This window comes from Poeciliopsis prolifica, unplaced genomic scaffold (genome assembly GCF_027474105.1).
Source record: "Poeciliopsis prolifica strain line A6 unplaced genomic scaffold, Auburn_PproV2 SCAFFOLD001, whole genome shotgun sequence".
Classification (NCBI taxonomy): Eukaryota; Metazoa; Chordata; class Actinopteri; order Cyprinodontiformes; family Poeciliidae; genus Poeciliopsis; species Poeciliopsis prolifica.
The window spans coordinates 6,517,567-6,540,586 of record NW_026562376.1 but is presented as its reverse complement, the minus strand read 5'-3'; the positions used below and the strand labels follow the sequence as shown (position 1 = coordinate 6,540,586).

Sequence of the window (23,020 nt, the reverse complement as noted above, 5' to 3'; positions counted from 1 at the left end):
GTCAAAAGTGATTGATATTTTTGTATCCAAAAACATCATCATCAGATGTCTCACAAATGAGATACTAACATTCAGGGAAAGCCCTTATATGGCAGAAAAAAAAAACTTTCACTATTCAAAATGCTGCATGAACTGCTGGATGAGTAGATGCATTATTGCAAGGAAATGCATAACTTCTGTATGAGGGAATACAAAACGTTGGTAAAGTACCACACAAGTATTGTGGAGAAATGCAATACTTGTGTGAGACAATGCAAAAGAAAAATCCCCCCATATTCCTTATGGGGCTCCACAATAACCACAGGGTGAGTCAAGTGCAAATCATCTGGGTTGTGTGAAGGATAAGACTGGGGCAGTGCATTCATTGTACACTGCCCCCAGTCTACAACGTGCATATCACACTGCACGTTGTACAGTGCAATGTGCTTGTTACAGTCTAATTAACTTCTGCACCTTTTCTTTCTTTTCTCAGCAGGGTAAATTACCTTCTCCTAGACTAATAAGTAGATTCACACAACTTTATATCAAGTACTCTGGACTGTTTTGTTATAGGACTATTCCATACAAACCACAGAAGAGAAGGCAGAGCCCAACCTGACCATTAAGCAAATAATTTCATATCGAGCAGTAGACTTAAACTTTGATTTGTGTTTGTGAAGCAATTATGATATTATTGTTCAGAAATAATGAATTGTACTTTTTCTAATAAATAAGAAAAGCAAGAATTAACTGAAATAATTGGCCAAAGCAAAATAAGAAAAGACAGACATGATTTCACTTGCATCTTTTTATTCAATCAACTGATACATGAACTCCACAATATCAGTTATTTTGAAGAGTTTAATGATTAATTAAATGATTCTTGGAGATAAATCTGCATTTGAAGATGGTGTGTTTTAATATGCCAGAGTAACAGTGCGGTTGTTGCCACGTCTCTTCTTACATAATCTTTTCACACATTCACCGTGATCTCCTGAAGTTTTATTTTGGAAGAGAAACAAAGGAAATTGTATCGTCATGGATTGGTCTTTGTGGGCAATTAGGATTCCTAGTGTAGGTAAAGAGGTCAGGCCCCGCAAAATTGACTAATTAAATTTGATGACCGAATGAATGATCAGATTGGGAAAAAGTGTATCTCTTATATATGTTTTATTTCCATTCATCCATTATTGAGCACGCTTACCCTTGCAGGACTGTAAAGAGTCAATGTTTTATAGAGAAGAAGATTTTTTTATTGTTCATAGAACAACTGATGATATTATTCTGAAATTGTAAATTTTCAAACATTTCATTATTATTAATATATACAAGCAAGTAGGGAATATGTGATGACTGCCACAATCAAAATAACTAGACAAGAGACTGAAACTTAGATGCATGCTTTTATTCAATCAACTGATAAATGAACTCTACAAAGTATGCTATACCTTATAGAGATTCAATGATTAATTAAATGATTCTTGGAGATACATCTGTATCCCACATGTGAGGACAGAGCATTCTGTCACTGCAGTGTGAAGCGTCGCTTTCTGCGAACATGCAGTGCAGCAGGTGTGGTGCACTCTGTGTGACCACAGCCGCACTCCTCCACATGCACATAAGTGAACTGGACGTGCGCAGCACTATTTTCACACGCCAGGGTGACGGTGCGGTTGCTGGCACGTCTCTCCTTACAACAGGAGCAGGAATGCTCCATAGCACCTGCTGCTTCAGAGTACCTGAAAGGATCAAGGACAGAAACAATCAGCACATTCAGTGCTTCACAACTGCTTAACAAATGGGTTGATGACTTTCCAGAGGAAGACAAAACTAAACGTAATGTCATACTTACTTGGTGAAAGTGTCGCATGATCCCTCACATGACGGCATATTCAACTTAGACTGACAGCCATTGTGGTTGATAGGAGTTGTCTGGTTAACCAGTCTGCAGGCCTTCTCTTTCTCTACACCTTTTAAAATGTGAAAGGAAAGAAAAATGTCAGTTTTTTGTGCTTGTTTCAGTATCTGTAACTCTAAAGTAAAGAAATTAATCATGCTCACAGATTTTGCAGCAGCCGTTTGCTGCAGTCTGAATTGTGTCCTGAATAGAAAACAAAACAACAAAAGGTTTGAATTTTTCTTTGTATGTGATCCAGTGTGGGTTTATGCATTAAACCAGGTACTTACATTCTTGCAGTTGCTCTCTTGGAATGGTGGGCAAATGATCTGTTTGTTGGAGACTGTAAAAATCTCACCATTCTTGACACAAGTCTTACTTTCACATTTATTTTCAGGTGGTGACCAGGTTTCTCCTTCCTGAAAATTATCACACAGATAACCACATACTTAGGTTTTTTACACTTAGAGAAAGGAATACACAAACACACACACACCTACACACGCACATGCACACGCATACACACAAACCCATGCACACAGATGATTTGGTTTACCTTTAAGAGTGTCTCATTGCCATTAACAATGAACACACACTGGGTCTGCACACACCTCCCACAGCAATCATCTGCGTTGTATTTTTTATATTCAAATCCCTGAGAGAAAAAATAGCAAATTCAATGCATCCATATGGTAAAATAATAATAATAATAAAAACTGTTAATTATAAATTAACTCATTCAACATTTATGTTATCACCCCAAATATTCTTTGTGTATGCTGTAAAATAAATTACAACAAATGTAGTGACTATTTGTGATGTAATTTTTATATTTTATTTCTAAATCAGACAATTTGTCAAGGCTGCATTTGTTTCCAGTCCCACATTAATGCTTCGCAGAGGCACTTTTGCTAGATACACATGCCAGTGTTTTAAGGAGGCTGCACAATATCAGAAAATAATGTATATGTAATAGCAATATTACTGTTAAAAACAGTATAGATTATGATTTTCTGTGTTTTTCTTTCTTTAGTATTAAAAAAAATGTGTCCACCATTCTTAAAGAACTTATTAGTTTCTGTCGGGAGATTCTAAACACTTTTCATAGATTGCCAGAGGGACTCGTGGACGTGGCTCCTGGAAATTACTCATCAAAATATGTAATTAAAAAAACAGTTCATTTTGCAAAATGTTTTTTTTTTAACATAAATAAAACAGGATTTTACATCTTAAGTAGTCCAAACAGATGTAAAAACTAGATTTTTATCTGTTAAGTGGAGAATCTTAAAACGTTTGAAACTGCAAATTTTAATCGCTGTTATGAACCTTTCTGTTAATCTGTTCTGTTAGTGGAGAATGTGTTTTATTTTTTTACAGTTTGTGCAGGAATGATGTACAACACTTTTGGTGTTTACTTAATGGCAACTGTAGTATCGAATATTGTCTTGTTCTGATTCAGGTAGCCATATATGTTGATGCAATAACATTGATGGCAGTAAAACATTAATATTTGCAATTATTTTCATTCCCAACTGGCTTTTGGGAAATATAGGGCCAGTTGAGTATGTATGTATGTATACATTGTCATACATGTTACGTTGTCATCCTCACCTTTCTGCATGTGTCTTCACACTGCTGCTTCTCGCATTTTATTTCCATCAGACCACCAGATGAAGAATTTGAGGAACAGAAGCAGTTCTCACATTTTGGACCAGGCACAGAAGAACCAGGCTGAGAAATCACATAAATTCATTGTTAGCCAGCAAATTTTAGTCTAACAATGAATAAATATTAAAAGGGAAATATTTATCTCTTCAATATATTTTCTATATCCCTTACCCAATATTCAATATAATTTTGCACACAGACTCTTTTGGGTTCTAGGAAAGAAAGTTGACATTTATGTAAAAACAAATATCACTCAAATGGATTTTTTATCCACTGGCCCACATTGGCCCACATTGATTTTGACTCACCACATCTACGTTCTGGACAGCATTTTCCCTCTGGGATACTGATGTTTGGCATAAAGCCAACATTGCAGTTCATGTTTATTTCCGGACAAGCATGGCTCTGACATTCTGTTTGCACAAAGAAGAAGAACTTAGTTTATTTCTAATTTAAACACTAACGAGCAGCAAACAATAATCAGCATCTTTACTGTGTCTTACGGCAAACATGGACATTGCAGCAGGGATTTGATGGATCAGTTTGATTGACAATAACATATCCTGGACCCATGCATCTTGGTAAAGCAGTGGGTGGGCACGTCTTAGGCTTGCAGATCACAGTTTTGGTGGACTCGTCACACACACAGGTCTGACATTTGTATTCAAATGTCTCGTTGAACTGAAAAGAGAAGATAATGTTGGCTTAAATGTATAAAAAAAGAAGTAGAGAACAGTACATGAACATCAAGTGTGGCTTACCTCACGGGCCTGCCCATTGGGATCAAGACAGCCTGTTTAAACAACACAAACATATTTATTTGAGTCTCTCTGTTGTCTCTATATGCTAATGCTCTTGCCAAATAGCTTAGTGAATAATTTACTTTTAATTTGGATTCAACTATGTGGTACTCTTTTACTTATATAATCACTGCAAAAAGTAAATAAATAAAGTAACATTTATTTATGAACTTAAAGAAACTGGTTTTGATTTACAGTTTCATAGAAATAGCAAACATATACACTATTGCTTCATGTGCTTTCTTATACGTCCTAAAATGTCTCAAGGAAAGACACAATCCCCCAGAAGTACTCTGACAGATAGTTGAAAATGCTGTAAGCAAACTGTATGTCAGAAATAGTTTGTTGGGAAGAGGAAACCCAAATGATTGGTTAAGCAGGTGAATTATTTGTTTACACTCTTTTTGGATTTTACATAAAACACTGGTTCATTCAAAGACAAACTGAGCTCTGTTACTATAATAACTATGAAAGCAGTATTTATAATCACCAAAATATTTTGAATACATAAATGTGAACATATTGCACACACTGATGAACAGCCTCAGAATGTAAGCAAATGAAAGGAACCAAAGATGTTGAATCTTAATTATGAAACAGATGTTCAGAATTGTTCTTACATACTTACCACAACTTTTAACACATATATTTGATTCTTTGCGGAACAGTTTCATTCCTTCAGGACAAAAGCAGCCCTCAGTAGTATAGTTCATGACAGGATCGTTAGGACTGCAAGATTTAGACACAAAAAACATGTTTTATTGTTAAAATTGTTATTTATGTTGCATCTGATCTTAGCATTTCATACCAATGGAAAATATAAAGTAAAAGCAAAGGCATAATTTAGATCTAATCTGAATGGGACAAAGAATTTATATCTGAGAATTAGTTTTAAAATCTCCCAATGGAAAATAGTGGAAATTACAATTATTTTTCAGAATAATAAATCTATATAAATGTGTTTTGCTGAGTAAATTGAGTTCCTGAGTTACAGGAACGTGGATTAATATTCTAATCTATTGAATGTGATATTATTTCATCCTTTAATAAAGATCACCTGAGTTTTTCTCAAACTAATTTTGAGTTAAAGGGGATCATTGTGACATAACCGGGTTGATTTAACTGTTCCTTTAGTTTTCCTGTGTTTCTTTTTTCCATTTGCTAGTTAATTGTATGCTAAAACAAAAAAATGAACTATTTTTAGAACTCACTTGTCCTCACAGCTTGGTTGATCTGCAGGTCCACAAGATCTATAAATCTTGCCTGATGGACAGTTGCTGGCTATTGGTAAAAAGCAAACAGAAAGAACAGAAAGATATGAAAACAAAATGTAAAATTCCAGGCCTAGGAAGTGATAACTAAACACAATGTGTTTTTTTATTTTGAATTTTCTACATTGAGAAAAAATATTGTACCACATATATTAGTGAACTTCCTCCAGTCAATACAAATTCCAATCTCAGCGCAGGCAGCAGCATAAGTCTCCAAACTTGTGCACTCCACTGATCGGTTGTGAACATAGCAGCTATCAAAAATACATCCTCTGTAGAAATTTTCTGGAGAGATCCGGGAATGGCATTCAGCAAAGGCACTAAAGTGGAAAATGATAATTCATTAGTAAAAAGACTTTTTAAAAAGCTGAAGAAAATGATACAGATCAAGATGATTTGTAAAATACCCTGCTGGGTCCTTAAGCAATTCACAAACAGAATTTGGATTTGATTCGCATTTTTTCTGTGGAGTACGTTTCGGTATGCAGCCAGTTTTTCCCTTATCTTTCTCCACAAGCCAGTCGTCGGCCATCACACCGCAATTTTCTGCTACTGTACCGTCAGACAATCTGCAGTCATCATCTCGATTGTTGGAGCAAGTTCCTATAAAAAATGTCCTAGTGTCATTTTCTCCATACAAACTGAAAGGTGTATACAGATGCTATCTGTATATCTGGGTACAGATGCTTTCTGAGAGGACATTCTTACCACAATGACCCTGTGTGTTTCCTCCAAAGTACTTATATGGAAGGTTGATACTGAAGGCAGTTCTTCCAAATTTAACAGCCACTTTTAGACGAAGGATCTCTAACACCAAGCTAACACCAGTGCCCATCACTTTAACACCATCTTTCCAATAAGGGAGCCTTAGATTTTCCACATCTTCATTTTTAAATGCCTGAAAAAAGCAGAAGTACAGATAGTAAAAATATCTAGTATGAAGCTAATATTTTGATTGTGTATTGTAATTTGTATATACACACAATAAAATCTAAATAAATTAGTGTATAAATTTATATATAATGAAGTGAGCATGGGATAAATATTGAACATCTGAAGGTAATATGCAAAAAGCAATAGGAAGCCTGAAATCTATGGTAAGCATTCCTCCTCTTATGTGCAAATAAAGCTTATTTTAATATCAGTTGATAACTTGCAACAATATCTATTAATTTAGATATTGAAGGAATAACTTATTATTCCTTCCAGAGTGGATCTATTATAAAATAAATCTTTACAGTAGTTATAGTTTTATAAACTTCTAAATGTTCACAATAGTGAACATTTAGCTGTTGTTTGAGCTGTAACAAGACAGGTGCCCCTCTTATGATGTCTTTTCCCAAGAGCTTAGGCAGACTCAGAACTTCAGAAACATCTAGAAATATCAATATCTGTAATAATAACAAGTAATTCGCTTAACCACAATTGCCCCTCATTCTCAAAACACTGATACTGATGGGCTTTTTCCAAAAATATTTTATATATTTATTCAAGTGTGTTCAACACGTATTCTTTGTGTCATTCCATGTACCTTCTGAGAAAAACTTTGATGTGTTAAATACCTATTTTACCTGCCATGTGTATGTAGTTTAAAAGCTATTGTTCAAAGAATGTCATCACGTTACCTTCAAATCAGGTCGTGCACCAAGATTAAAGTTGATCAGTTTGATACTTTGTGATCCATATTTTACAGTTAAAGCTCGGGGACAGGAAACATCTTCAGTAGGGTCACAATGGACATTTTCAATTAAAATTTCTAAGCCATGCATTGGTGTAATTTCTTTCATCAAATGATAGGTACAGTTTCCTTGGTAAGTGTAGTATTTGCCATCAAAAGTAACGTAATGAGGATCTCCCCAGCCTTCACATTCACCTACAGTGACAGAGAAATGTAAATAGTTAATAAAAACAAAATCGATTCACTAAACAGTCTCAATAACATGATTCCTTGCATGAGTACAATTCGGTTCTTCATTTCCCACAAGTGAAGCAACTAGAAAAAGCACATTGGCAATAAATGTTTTCACCCTGATATGGAAGCTGTTTATGATATCAAATGCCTTTGAAACCCAGGGCTGTTATTGATCAACTGTTGCTATTCATACTTTTATGTTCATGGGTATTTTCTTGGAGGACAAGAATAATTTAATCTATCAGTGCTCATAATGTTTAGATGTTTATAAATGTCTTAATTTTTAAATAGAAAACTTACAGTCACATTCATAATGTTGGCAGCAATGATAATCATCATATACAAGAACAGGGTCTTTCCCATTGGCACAAGTTATGGGATTTATAGTTGGACATTCATATGGCACTATTTCAATTTTATTGCCTTCAATACATCTTGCCATGGTGCAGTTGAAAAAATAAAATGTCTCATTTTGCTGTAGACAAGGGAAAAAAGAGAGACAGTGAAAGGATGTAAACAGAAATAAAAAGAAAACAATAAAAAAGACAGAAAAATAAATACATAATTACAGGCCAAAAAAATTAATTTAAGAGCTTTTAAATGATGCAACTTACCTGCACACCCCACCATGCACATGTGCTGGGTGTAGTAATAGTTGGTGTTTCAGTTGATGTTGGAATGGTTGTAGTAGACAATGATTTAGTTGTAGACTCAGTTGTTGTTAATTCTGTGGTTGTTGGTGTAGTTGTGGTAGTTGTGGTTGTAGTGGTTGTAGGGGTTGTAGTTGGTGTTTCAGTAGTAGATTCAGTTGTAGTTTCAGTTGTTGATTCTGTGGTTGTTGGTGTAGTTGTAGTAGTTGTCGTAGTGGTTGTTGTGGTAGTTGTGGTAGTGGTTGTAGGGGTTGTAGTTGGTGTTTCAGTTGTAGTTTCAGTTGTTGATTCTGTGGTTGTAGGAGTGGTTGTTATTTCAGTTGTTGTTGATTCTGTGGTTGTAGGGGTAGTTGTTGTGGTTGTAGTTGGTGTTTCAGTCGTTGTTGATTCTGTGGTTGTTGGTGTAGTTGTTGTAGTAGTGGTTGTAGTTGTTGTTGTGGTGGTAGTGGTTGTAGGGGTTGTAGTTGGTGTTTCAGTCGTAGTTTCAGTTGTTGATTCTGTGGTTGTAGGAGTAGTTGTTTCAGTCGTTGTTGATTCTGTGGTTGTTGGTGTAGTTGTTGTAGTAGTTGTCGTTGTAGTGGTTGTTGTGGTAGTTGTGGTGGTAGTGGTTGTAGGGGTTGTAGTTGGTGTTTCAGTTGTAGTTTCAGTTGTTGATTCTGTGGTTGTAGGAGTAGTTGTTTCAGTCGTTGTTGATTCTGTGGTTGTTGGTGTAGTTGTAGTAGTTGTCGTTGTAGTGGTTGTTGTGGTGGTAGTGGTTGTAGGGGTTGTAGTTGGTGTTTCAGTTGTAGTTTCAGTTGTTGATTCTGTGGTTGTGGGTGTAGTCGTTGTGGTTGTTGTAGTGGTTGTACTTGTGCTACTTTCACATGGGTTATATACACTACAACATACCCTTATCTTATAATTCAAACACTTTTTGTTATATTTTTGTTCAGCTGTTTTACAGACTAAACCTGTACTTAGATTACAAGTAAGCTTTTGGTCATTCAACATCGTATATTGTTTTAAGTCCATCTCAGGGTTTTCAACTGATCTACAATCAATTTTTTCAGGATTGTCACACACCTCTTTGCCATGTTTTCTATATTATCATATGTTTCAAATCATTTCTATCTACATGTGGATCATGTACATTATACCAATCTGACCAGTTTACATGGGGGTGGAGTGCATGGTGTGTATGGAGAAGTTATGGTTGTAGTAGGTGATGTCGTTGATTCTGTGGTTGTAGGAGTAGTTGTAGTGGTAGTTTGGTAGTGGTAGTAGTGGTTGTAGAGGTAGTAGTTGGTGTTTCAGTTGTAGTTTCAGTTGTCGTTGATTCTGTGGTTGTAGGGGTAGTTGTGGTGGCGTTGTGGTAGTTGTGGTTGTAGGGGTTGTAGTTGGTGTTTCAGTCGTAGTTTCAGTTGTTGATTCTGTGGTTGTAGGAGTAGTTGTTTCAGTCGTTGTTGATTCTGTGGTTGTTGGTGTAGTTGTTGTAGTAGTTGTCGTTGTAGTGGTTGTTGTGGTGGTAGTGGTTGTAGGGGTTGTAGTTGGTGTTTCAGTTGTAGTTTCAGTTGTTGATTCTGTGGTTGTGGGTGTAGTCGTTGTGGTTGTGGTTGTTGTAGTGGTTGTACTTGTGCTTCTTTCACATGGGTTTATATACACTACAACATACCCTTATCTTATAATTCAAACACTTTTTGTTATATTTTGTTCAGCTGTTTTACAGACTAAACCTGTACTTAGATTACAAGTAAGCTTTTGGTCATTCAACATCGTATATTGTTTTAAGTCCATCTCAGGGTTTTCAACTGATCTACAATCAATTTTTTCAGGATTGTCACACACCTCTTTGCCATGTTTTCTAATATTATCATATGTTTCAAAGTCATTTCTATCTACATGTGGATCATGTACATTATACCAATCTGACCAGTTACATGGGGGTGGAGTGCATGGTGTGTATGGAGAAGTTATGGTTGTAGTAGGTGATGTCGTTGATTCTGTGGTTGTAGAGTAGTTGTAGTGGTAGTTGTGGTAGTGGTAGTAGTTGTAGAGGTAGTAGTTGGTGTTTCAGTTGTCGTTGATTCTGTGGTTGTAGGGGTAGTTGTGGTGGTCGTTGTGGTAGTTGTGGTTGTAGTTGGTGTTTCGGTCGTTGTTGATTCTGTGGTTGTTGGTGTAGTTGTTGTAGTAGTTGTTGTAGTAGTGGTTGTTGTGGTGGTAGTGGTTGTAGGGGTTGTAGTTGGTGTTTCAGTCGTAGTTTCAGTTGTTGATTCTGTGGTTGTAGGAGTAGTTGTTTCAGTCGTTGTTGATTCTGTGGTTGTTGGTGTAGTTGTTGTAGTAGTTGTCGTTGTAGTGGTTGTTGTGGTGGTAGTGGTTGTAGGGGTTGTAGTTGGTTTTTCAGTTGTAGTTTCAGTTGTTGATTCTGTGGTTGTGGGTGTAGTCGTTGTGGTTGTGGTTGTTGTAGTGGTTGTACTTGTGCTACTTTCACATGGGTTATATACACTACAACATACCCTTATCTTATAATTCAAACACTTTTTGTTATATTTTTGTTCAGCTGTTTTACAGACTAAACCTGTACTTAGATTACAAGTAAGCTTTTGGTCATTTAACATTGTATATTGTTTTAAGTCCATCTCAGGTTTTCAACTGATCTACAATCAATTTTTCAGGATTGTCACACACCTCTTTGCCATGTTTTCTAATATTATCATATGTTTCAAAGTCATTTCTATCTACATGTGGATCATGTACATTATACCAATCTGACCAGTTACATGGGGGTGGAGTGCATGGTGTGTATGGAGAAGTTATGGTTGTAGTAGGTGATGTCGTTGATTCTGTGGTTGTAGGAGTAGTTGTAGTGGTAGTTGTGGTAGTGGTAGTAGTGGTTGTAGAGGTAGTAGTTGGTGTTTCAGTTGTCGTTGATTCTGTGGTTGTAGGGGTAGTTGTGGTGGTCGTTGTGGTAGTTGTGGTTGTAGGGTTGTAGTTGGTGTTTCAGTCGTAGTTTCAGTTGTTGATTCTGTGGTTGTAGGAGTAGTTGTTTTCAGTCGTTGTTGATTCTGTGGTTGTTGGTGTAGTTGTTGTAGTAGTTGTCGTTGTAGTGGTTGTTGTGGTGGTAGTGGTTAGGGTTGTAGTTTGGTGTTTCAGTTGTAGTTTCAGTTGTGATTCTGTGGTTGTGGTGTATTCGTTGTGGTTGTGGTTGTTGTGGTGGTTGTACTTGTGCTACTTTCACATGGGTTATATACACTACAACATACCCTTATCTTATAATTCAAACACTTTTTGTTATATTTTTGTTCAGCTGTTTTACAGACTAAACCTGTACTTAGATTACAAGTAAGCTTTTGGTCATTTAACATCGTATATTGTTTTAAGTCCATCTCAGGGTTTTCAACTGATCTACAATCAATTTTTTTCAGGATTGTCACACACCTCTTTGCCATGTTTTCTAATATTATCATATGTTCAAAGTCATTTCTATCTACATGTGGATCATGTACATTATACCAATCTGACCAGTTACATGGGGGTGGAGTGCATGGTGTGTATGGAGAAGTTATGGTTGTAGTAGGTGATGTCGTTGATTCTGTGGTTGTAGGAGTAGTTGTAGTGGTAGTTGTGGTAGTGGTAGTAGTGGTTGTAGAGGTAGTAGTTGGTGTTTCAGTTGTTGTTGATTCTGTGGTTGTAGGGGTAGTTGTGGTGGTCGTTGTGGTAGTGGTGGTTGTAGTTGGTGTTTCAGTCATTGATTCTGTGGTTGTTGGTGTAGTTGTTGTAGTTGTTGTTGTGGTGGTAGTGGTTGTAGGGGTTGTAGTTGGTGTTTCAGTCGTAGTTTCAGTTGTTGATTCTGTGGTTGTAGGAGTAGTTGTTTCAGTCGTTGTTGATTCTGTGGTTGTTGGTGTAGTTGTTGTAGTAGTTGTCGTTGTAGTGGTTGTTGTGGTAGTTGTGGTGGTAGTGGTTGTAGGGGTTGTAGTTGCTATTTCAATTGTTGAAGTTGGAACACATTCTTCAACACATTGCTGTTTCTTCTCGTCAAAAAATTGTGTTTCTTCTGGACATTCAGGATAACAGCCTTTGGAACATCATCCAAGTTAACAGAACATAAAAAGAAAAGTGTTTGATACATTTATTCTTTTTTAAAATGTTAATATATGATAACATAAATTTAATCTTCTGCTAATTAAACTTAAAAAGTTTAATCAGCTGAATTGATAGCTTTAACGTAAAGCAGGTTAAATTAACATCTCACCTTCGAGTCTTAGCACAGTTTGGCTGTCGTTCAAACAGGGCGTGTAGTGCGTTGGAGGATAGCTGGAGTAGTGCCACTTGCATTCATTTGGATTGTTGTAGAAATCACAAAATATAGCTGAAAAAATTTTGGGGATATAAATAAATGCTTATAAAAAACATAATGGACTATGTCTTTTAAAATTTCTTCAAATGTCCTGTCAGATGTCACTGCAAAAACAGGTACTATATATTTTGATCACAAGTTCAGGATTGACTTCTTTGTATCTTTCTTAACTAAGATTATTGTCTGTTTTAGTATTAAAAGCTTTATTGATATACTTAAAATTAACTGAGTGTCCGTCTTCATGCCAGTTGGTAGTAAGAATGTCCATGTACAAATGATTCAAGAGAGAGTCTTCCTGACAAAAATTCCTTTAAAATCACCACAAACAGAAAAGTTTCTGATAGCAGAGATCTTTTAAATATGTTTGTGGTCCAGCACAACTAATTTAAATGATTGCTGCACTTGGTAATCATTTAAATTTAAAGTCCTCTGCACTTCTCAAAAGCACAGTTTATACAATCCAAAAACAATATTATGCTGTTTTTAACATGTGATTAGCCATCTCTGCTGTGTCTTTTTCTGATTGTAAACAGCAACTGAACTTACCTCTGGAGTCTGTATTCATCTGTTTATAAGTCATTAACACGTTTGGGGTTAGTTATGCCCGGATCACATCAGCAAGACAGATTTTATTCCCTTTTGTTTGACAGTTTGTCAGCTTGGCAAGAAATTGTCCCATTTTATTTCTACAAGACCTTATTACAGACGTAAAACTAACGATTTCCTGTCAGTTATTAACTTCTTTACACCTGAAATCAATAGTGGTAGTATCAAGCCAAACCAAAGAAGATTAGAAAAATTCCTTAAGGCAACTCTTTATAGTCAATGATGCAGACAATAATGGTGGATATGCACAAAACAGGTTAATGCTCAGAGATGTGTCTTAAAATCTTTGTGTTCCAAGTATACATACATTTTCCACAAATTCAGTTTTTAATATTACCCATTGTGTAAAGTGTTTTTAAAAAAATCTCAAAACCCTTCATGTGAACAAGAGGTGCAAACCTTGTTTTAGAATGAAACAAAAAGAAAATCTGTTTCTCTCCTTTTCAAATAAGACTATATTATTGATACTTTAAGATCAACTTAATATACTCAGGTATTTTGTAATCTGCAGAAACTAACTCAAAATATTTGTAATAACTTTGCAAATTCAAAATGCACACACACGCACACACACACACACACACACACACACACACACACACACACACACATATATAAACAGATCCACTTACGACAGATGTCTGGAGTTCTCCATGCAACATATACTTCAGCCTCATTACAAGCTTGGGCGTAAGCTGCAACAGCTGAGCAGAAACAGTCACAGTCTCCTCCAGAATCACAGGCACATGTGTCTTTCACACAGTTGTCATAGAATGGATGGGGATCTACCTGTTTAATTATTCAGAGTGATCCTTTTAACATTAGCAATTTGTTTCATAATTCCAGATTGACATTGCTATTGCAAAGACGGTGCCATCATTACCTCATTATGACATGCTTTGAATTCATCTTTTAGAATGCTGCATTTCAATTTCGCCCAAGCCTCTCGATGGGGTGCTTTTTTACATGTGTCAATGTTTTCCTCCACATCTGGGCCTGCGCTATCCACTTTCCAGCTGTTTGCGAATTCCAATGGGCTGGTCACTAACATCCCACTCTGAGTAGTGAAGTCGTTGTTTCTATTTTCATCAAAATTTCCGCAGAGGCCACACACTTCACCCTGCGCAAACACACAACAGTCACTTTACAGCAGTCACTTTGACCCCAACTTTGTACAATGTGCTGGTTGACCTTTGATGATTTGCAAACTCAAACATTTTAAACCAATTTTTTGGGGGGGTCAGAGGTTAGATAGGTTGTCTTAGCTTCAACATTCTTTCCACAAACATTTGTAAGGACAGCAAGAAAAAAAGAGTAGGCAAAAAAATCTAATAATATATAAAACATGCATTACAATGCCAGTCATTTTGCCAACCTTTGATGCATACATATCCTTAAGCCTCTTTAGTAGAAGTTAAAAATAGTTTCAGCTCCAATATCTGAAGCTGAAACAATAGCTCAAAGGTAGGATCATTAGCCCTGGGACATTTTTGTCCAGAATTATTATTTTTCTTAAGCTTCTTATTCACCCTGGGTGTTTAAATTATATGCGTGGGCACAGCAATGTCACCCTATGTCATTTTCAATTGCTTAGACAGAAAGACACCTCTTGTTAAAATAAAAAGCTCTGACTTTTAGAAAAACAAACCACAAAAAGTAAGACAAATTTTAAAGCAACTTTACTAAGAAGTGGTGGCATAGCTCTGGTTGGAATTTCAACTGGGTGTTGATTATTCCCCAAATGTTAACACCCTCAAACATAGTTCGAAAAGTAAAGTTAGTTTCCAGAACAGTTTAAACATCCCAACACATATTTATTATCTTGCTTTAACAGTTCTTCAAATTATTTCAGCTTAAGCAAAAAAATGACTTTATGAGATGATTTTACTAAGAGATGTCTTGTCAGAAATTATTATCCTGAAAAGATTATAATTATAAGTAGTGTGCTCAAAAGTACAAATATTTCTAATTACTGACAAAGCACTACCTCCCTAAGTGGGATTTTCTTGGAAAAAGTTCTCCTCTGACAAACGGAGAGGGTTAAATTATGGCCCCAGAAAACTACTACAGTACCCAGAAAGGGTTCCTGCAGCTGAACCATGCCTTTTGAAAAAATCTCTGTTCAAACCACAGTCCCCAAATAAGCCACATCCTCACTAAATCTTACCTCCTCTGCTCTACATAGAAAAATCAATATGACTTACGTTGAATCTTGGGTCCAGTTGGATCAGAAAAAATGTTTTGCGATCCCATATCACCGTCAAACCAATCTCGGACGTCACCACAAAATATAAGCCTTGCTTTCGTATACTATATATTTCGCTGTTATTTCCCAAATCTTTCTCTTCGAGTTTTCCACCTGAGAGCGTGATTTCAGCTGTCTAAAATGACAAGGAGATTTCAGTCATTTTGAAATACATTTATATTTGTAGTAATTATATTTTTATTATATTAATTGCTTGTGAACTTCCATTTGAAAATTAAGTTTCATGCCCAGATGCTTGTTCTTACCCCCAGCTGAATTATTACAGTTTTGGAACAAGTTGTGCCTGTAGATCCACATAGTTCATCTTGTGTGATAACTTGAAAGCTGTTTTTTACTGTTTCATTGGAACATTTGTTCTAAACAAAAAGAAGTTAATTAAATATTGTGCCTCTCTACAGCAGAAAAACAGCATCAACTGATCAAATAATCTACCGTAATTTACACACATAGAATTCAAAGTCATGAATGGCTAAATAGTAAAGATGCTTTCTTTCACCAGACCATTATAATAGTGGGGAACAGTGTATTTTTAACCTTTCCGTTTTTACAAATTAAAATAAATATGCTTTTTTGTTACAGAACAGTACTCCATTGGCACAAACTCACATATACTACTGACTATTCCAATTAGTCAGTTTGTCCATACCCAATAGTTATTAAAACAAAACGGCTTTTAAATGTTGTGGAAATGTTTCGTGCTATTAAATCAGTAAGAAACCTAACAAAAAGCTCTTTTAGTGGAGCTTGTCTGAAGATCTGGAGAGCAATTGTTATTTTAGTTACTGTTACATGATGAATTTACCTTGACAGCAACATAGGAACACTTTCCTTGAAAGTCATACTGTTTCTCATCAAATGTCCTGTGATGCCCACTTCCATAAATAACGCAGGATTTTGGACATTTATTATTTGTGCAGATCCATTTTCCTCCTTTGCAAGTACTAAATGCATTAAGAGGAAGCAAATAAAATTACCATCACCTTGGAGCGTTGAAAATTCATTTCTACAAGAGCTTTAATTTAAAATGATTGAGAATAGGTATTAAAGTATACATACCATCTGTTGCAATCTTGAAAAATGTGATTGCCAGGATTATAAAACTGACCATTATGCTGACATGGGCAGTCTTTTACATTTTTTACACAGGAATTATTGCCATCATCAATGTGACCGGGTGGACACATGCAGCCAGATTCACATTCTGATGGGTCCTGAAAGAATAAAAAGAAATTGGAATAGAAACACAAATACCTTTTGTGTGATTTATTTAATTTTTTTATTGAGAAGGTATTCCCAATTTTTTTAAATCCTTGTTCCTACGCCCTTTGTCACTTTCTCCTTTATGCTTATTTCTAGAAAAAAATTATAATTATGTTAGTCTGTTTGTTAAGTTGTATAATGCTTGCCTTGTTATTATGGATTGTTTGGGAAACTGGATGGTGGAGGTTAGCTGCTTTTATGTCAAGAAACATGACAAATAGGCCTATTGATCTACTCATTTATAATTATACTGTTCTTTAATGTTCCAGCACAAACTTGGAGTCCAACTAGCAAACTGTTGAACTGAATCCATAATTGATGTCTTGGCGTATTTTAATACTTGTGGTCTTCATATCTATGGTGTTAGAATTGTATATTTGGGTACAATTTATGTTTTGTGTGGTTAATTGTTTCCATATAACTCTTTCACAAAAGCAGAATCAAATAACAAATGAAAGATATGTTAGGAGATAGGAGGATCAAATAACAAATGAAAGATATGTTTATAAGATGTATTGAAATGATGTCATTGATGGATGCGTAGAGGTATGTGTAAATCAGAGAAGATCAACATAATGGCAACTCACACAAATATTGTCCAAATTTAAACAGGTTTTAGCACATTGTGGTCCGGGTCTTTCAGGGGTAGCATTGGAGCAGTTAAAGTACACTTTTGGATGTTTACATTCTGAACAAAAAGAAAAAACATGTTACATATTCATAGTTACCTAAATTATTTACATAAATGAATTTCTTCTAAATATGAAAGATATGGGCAAGAATAGATATGAGCAGCTTGACGACTGACCTGGGGGGCTGTTTTCTGAAGAATGGCAAACAAGTCTTCCATTTGTGCACACACTAAAAAAGCACAAAGAATAATTAGAAAACAAAGAAATTGAATGCTTAGCAAATATGCTAAATAAAAATCAAGGGAATTATTTTGACTTACTAGTGCTTAGAATTGATGTCGACAGACTTTCCTGCTTCAATGTAATCTTCTTTATGGGAACAGGAACATTCTTCTTTGGGTACACAAATGTCTTTTTCATTCAGGTAGAGACCATCGGGGCAGAAACAGCCAACCACAGGCAAGAAATTTGAAGTGCAGCTCTTCTGATCTGAGCTCAGTGACCTACAGGTCAGCTGGCATCTGCGGTGGTTGTAAGTGAAGATCTGAGTTGATGGACAGCTCTTTGTGTGTTTCTCTGTTTTGTGGATAGAATGGGGATAGTTACTGGACTGTTTCGTGGCTTACAAATGAGAGTTAACTAATTGAGTTCACTGGTTGACAAATGATCAAATAGTCATCAGTCCTATAAAAATTAAAAATACCTTACCACAAACATTTCCAAAATCTGCCACAAACTTCCCCTTTGCTGCACAAGCTCGACCATAAGAGGTCAGGACAGCACACAAGCAGTCCTCACTCTTTTCACAGTTACAAGTTGAATAAAGGCAACGCTGCAGATAAAGACAAATACACTCGATAAATTACAGTCCAAAATAGGTAGTAAAAGTCCATAAAAAAGGTATATGCTATACCTGATAGTATAGTTTAGGATCCAATACTGAATGACACTTTGCAAATGTACCATTTGGATTTTGAAGCATTTCGCACCAGTGTTTGGCATAATCCACTTTGAGTAAATACAAAAAATACATATAGATTTTTTACACGTCTAATTACTTTCAAAATGCTAAAAGAAGTTTTAGTCATATTGTTACTTGCTCAACTAAAAGAAAAGCTTTACCAGTCTTTGAACTCTGATCACAGGGATCATTGAGTCTTTCCTTTGTATCTGAGCATTGTGTGCTAGCCTTCCAAGAGTTACTGAAAGTTAATGAAGATCCTTCGGTGACCCCCTGTGGAATCATCATGTCGTCATTAGAGATATCATTGAAGGTTCCACATAAACCTGAAAGACATGGTTCAAACATCAAATGCTTGGACTCTAAAGTGTGTTAGGATAAGTGATTGAGTTTTCAGTCATCATTTGAAAAGTGATCCTTAAATAAAGTTGGGTGACTTCAAAAGTAATATCAAACCTACCTTTTGTCTTATCTTTGTAGCTATTTTCCAAACTGATGTAGACTTGCATGACAGGTAAATGCTGAATCTGAATTTGCAGTCCAAATGTGGCATAAAGCAAGATGTCAATGGAAGAAGCATGGAATATTCTAATTTCCCCTATAAATGAAGTAAGAGAGATCAGGTCCTGATATAAGCTCAGAACCGCATGGTAAAGTGAGTTTTTTAATTGTCTCACCTACCTGAGAAGTAGGGCAAAGTCAAGGTTTTTTGATCATGCTGAACTGTGCCATCAGATGTGAACATTAAGACCTAGAGAAATAGTGTTTCATAAATAAGATTTAAATATCAGTGTGAATCTAGAAAGTGAATACAAAAATGTCAGTGTTTAACTTACATGGCCATCATGCAGATGGAGTTTTAAATCCTTCAAACAAGTGTCATACTTTTCTTGGGCACATGGTTCCAGCAAAGCTCGGATGGTAAAATTTGGACTTGCTCCATCCTGAAACATATGAATATACTCCATGAAGAAGATAAATCAACTTATTTTTTAAAGTTCACCCTTACACTGCATTCTTTTTAACAACAATAAATTATGAATTATGCGTTTACCTTGCTTTCCACCTGGGCCAGGGTATAGCGACAGTTTCCATGAAAGGTATAGGGTGTACCATCAAATGTTGTGAAATGTGAACCTTCCTCAACTGCACATGTGGAAACAGGTGTCTCAAAACTCTCACATTTCCATCTCCCTTCTGAACAAGTACTTTAAAAGAAAACAATTGTCTGTGTGACAAACCAGATAAACACACAATGCAAAAAATTTATTCTCTAGACACCTTAATACATGCATACCAGTTTGTATTTTCTTGACGGTAAGTCTCTCCAGAGTTGTAGATTTTGTCATGCTTGCACTGACACTCAGACCGAGGGACGCAGCCCCTCTCAGAAATGTCATCAAACACCGTTCCTGAGAGAAAAACAGTTTTATTCTGTGAAGGTGAATTAACAGTAGCACAATATACATTTTAAATGTGAAGAGAACTAACCAGAAGGACAAAAGCAGCCATCTGTTTTATGGTCCTCGCATATTAATCTTGTTTCCTCATGTGTGCAAGTATCCATGCAAGGAAAAGCACTTTCTTCAAACTTCATGTTGTAGGGACACTGTTTACCTGTGAAGATAGATGGTGGAATAAAAAAAGGGAGGTAGTAATTTAATCATGCTATGAGGCAGTAAATAAAACAAGGAAATGACTTGTGATTTTCAAATCTCAGACTGCTCTTATTACTAAATTACAATTCAGTCATCATTTATCAGTCTCAATTAAAATATTCCACTTTGCTAAATATTAAGAATTGCTTTAATCTTCCAAACATTTTAACCACTTAAAAACCGGTGTATGAAATGTTTTTAATTAAAGCTAAACATTATTTTCTATTTCTATGTGTTGTGTTTGTTTGTTTTGCTTGTTTTTTTAGAAATATGTCCAATGGGTTCATTGAATTATTAAGCTGGTTATTGAGCTGTTTAAAAACATTTTCACAAAAAGACACGAAGTAGAGTCCAACATAAAACATACCACACAATTGAAATCTCCAGTTGGGTGCCATAAATAATGAACAGTAATAATTCATAGAATCATTTTGGCAAAATGTCATGTAAGAACAATATGTTAACATTTTATGACTCCAGTATCCTCCTAAGCATTAAACTACAGTCATAAAACAAAAAATAAAGAGACAAACAAGAATCATACCACAGAAATCAGGTCTCCTCCAGTTGGGTGGCTGTCCTCCTGCGTGCGAACACTGACGAGAAAACTCAGACATTGTGCTGCAGACACAGAAGTCACTACTGCCGTTGTTACAGGCACACATGTCTATGACACATGCATGAATGTAATCTTTAGGGTCAATTTGTTCTTTGCATGAACTCCAGGACTCAGAGAGAAATGCATTTTCACAGATGGTTTGCTGGTTTGGTAAAAAAAAAAAAAAGAAAAAAGAAAAAGAACAGAAAACAGGAACAATATTCATTTTTTAGTTGTAAGCAAAACACAATGTCTTCTACCAAATGTACTTGGTGAAAAACTCACAAAATTCTTGCAAGAACTTGAAACTTTTCCATACTTCCATGATTCATCTTCGTTTTCATGGGGGTCTTTGCAGTCATCATTTGGTAGATGAATTTTATGTTTATTTCCAAACTCAATGGGGCTGATTTTAAAACCTGATCATGACGATAATGAAAATATAAGAAGATCTGAATGTGATCATTAACAGATGATAGATTATCATCTTCATCATAAATTGTATTAGTTGAACAACATACCATCGACAATGAAGTCATCATTGTCTCGATCACCATTGAAGTTTCCACAAAGTCCACAGGTTTTGCTTCTGTAGTTCTCTGAAACTTCCACCTGAAATACACACAAAAGAAGAAAAGGACAGTCATATTTTTTTCTGTTACTTAAAATAACACTCATTATACCTCAGGTATTCTACAGCAATGTGTATTCTGGGCATAATAAATGATCAGATCGAATTTGTGTCATGCAGATGACGTGATTAAACTTTAGCTTTAATAACATAAAGCTCCATAATTTTTAAAGTTTAATCAGTAATACTGAGTAATCTCAATAACAAATTTTATCAGATTATAATTTCTTGGTTCATGTCAAGTTGTCATAAAGAAGACATTTTGAATAATGTCAATTTTGTATTAAAAGTGACATGATTTACCAAATGATACTTTATGACAACATTCATAAATATTCGTGAAGACTTACTCATGATCATGACAGGTGTTTTGTCATGTTTATGATGGTGGCATGACAGTCTTATTCACAACCCGTCAAATAAAGTGTTACCAAGTAATATCTACAAGGATTCCAAATAATGAACAGAAATTGTGTGAGCAGAAAAGCTTCATGCTTGGAATTGATTCCAGGAGCAAAAGTGATGCACACCACCCTCTTTTAATGGAGATTTTGTGAGTGCTATTGACTGCCATTATGGACTGCTTGCTGAAATGACCATAGTCATTTTTGCATGCCAGTTTATACCTTTTTTCTCCAAACATGCAAAATACAGACTCAAAAAGAGTACCTAGCAATTTGGTTCAGATTTAGTAAATCACATTGCATGTGGTAACTTACTGTGTTTGCATATGGAAGGATGGATATGTTTTTCATATTATTGACGGGAAACACAAAATGTATTGCTATTTTCCACTTTTGCTCCAAAATCCTGTTTACATTTTTGTTTGTAGATCTGGTTTGGTTTTCTTACCCACAAACCTTCAATTCTTACCATGACTGCATCTTCACGGTTCCACATGACATTGATGCCAACTCTTGAAGCTTGAAAACTGATGTAAAATGTTCTTTCGTCAAGTCTTACGCCTCTACTGTAATGTGGAAGGCTGACCCTGATTAAAAAAAGAACAAAAGTATTTTCACTTTTTTCTATTTCATAAAAATATGCAATTTTTCTTTTTATACTTACAGCTTGCTGTTTTCAGTGACATGGGTCTTGTTTAGGTTGAATACATTTTCATTGATAGTTATTATTATGTAACTTATTGTGATATTTCCATCATTTTCCTCCCTTTTAATGTTCACTGAGAACTTGGGGTCAGAACCATGGCAGTCCTTGGCCAGATTGTACTCACACATGCCAGGAAACTGGTACACATAGCCATCAAAGGTCTTGAAGTGCTGTGTGCCCCAAGTGCTGCAGATGTTGTTGACATGGTTGCGAACTAGAAAAAGAAAATTAAAAAGAGAAATATAAATGATAATTTTTTTCCCCCCTGCATAAAATAAAAACAAGAAATGTTATTTTTTAGGAAAATAAATTTAACATCAAGCATCTTGAGCAAACTGTTGTAGAAACCGAATATCAAGTTTTGCAGTCCTTAAAACAGCTTAAAAAAATCTAAAATATGTAAGTCTTACCATGTTTGGCTTGAATTGCAACAGAAAAACTGAAGAAACACAACCACACCACTGTCCACTTCATGGTTGCCGCTGTGGGGCTTGCGGTCCCAAAGCAGATGAAAGTGAGGCTGACAGTCAAGGCTTTATATATTCATTTAGATTTCCATGCAGCTTTAGAACCGCCTTTGTGCAACCATTGGTAAAGTCAATAATTTGGAATTTTGGGATAGTTTCATAAATGCTATGTTGTCTTTTCTACATCAAGCGTTATGTGGAAAAGATGACAGCAAATATATGAGACAGTTCTGGGGAATACAAATAAGATAATGTTTGGTTTGCTTAAAGTTTATCTAGTATTTCTGTTGTGAAAGATGCAATGTAATGGCAATGTTACCT

The 23,020-nt window shown here is 35.6% G+C and overlaps 1 protein-coding gene across 1 annotated transcript; it reads right to left on the bottom strand.

Moving 5' to 3' along the window:
- Nucleotides 1-1,381: 1,381 nt before the first annotated feature.
- Nucleotides 1,382-22,706, bottom strand: LOC129363613 (mucin-2-like). Its single transcript, XM_055035816.1, has 40 exons — nt 22,643-22,706; nt 22,191-22,446; nt 21,996-22,113; nt 21,013-21,103; nt 20,777-20,910; nt 20,438-20,654; nt 19,727-19,852; nt 19,533-19,647; nt 19,290-19,443; nt 19,072-19,179; nt 18,917-18,986; nt 18,696-18,833; nt 18,397-18,561; nt 18,188-18,282; nt 17,983-18,106; nt 17,595-17,850; nt 17,451-17,503; nt 15,321-15,475; nt 14,000-14,236; nt 13,749-13,905; nt 12,406-12,522; nt 9,523-9,817; nt 8,142-9,033; nt 7,828-8,002; nt 7,241-7,488; nt 6,324-6,513; nt 6,023-6,218; nt 5,760-5,935; nt 5,556-5,625; nt 4,973-5,073; nt 4,306-4,337; nt 4,048-4,225; nt 3,853-3,957; nt 3,716-3,756; nt 3,488-3,607; nt 2,433-2,531; nt 2,167-2,295; nt 2,041-2,080; nt 1,832-1,949; nt 1,382-1,718 (listed from the first exon to the last, which is right to left on the bottom strand). Exons 1-40 carry the CDS (start codon nt 22,704-22,706, stop codon nt 1,505-1,507), a joined length of 6,369 nt encoding a protein of 2,122 aa, XP_054891791.1. The 3' UTR covers nt 1,382-1,504.
- Nucleotides 22,707-23,020: the final 314 nt, after the last annotated feature.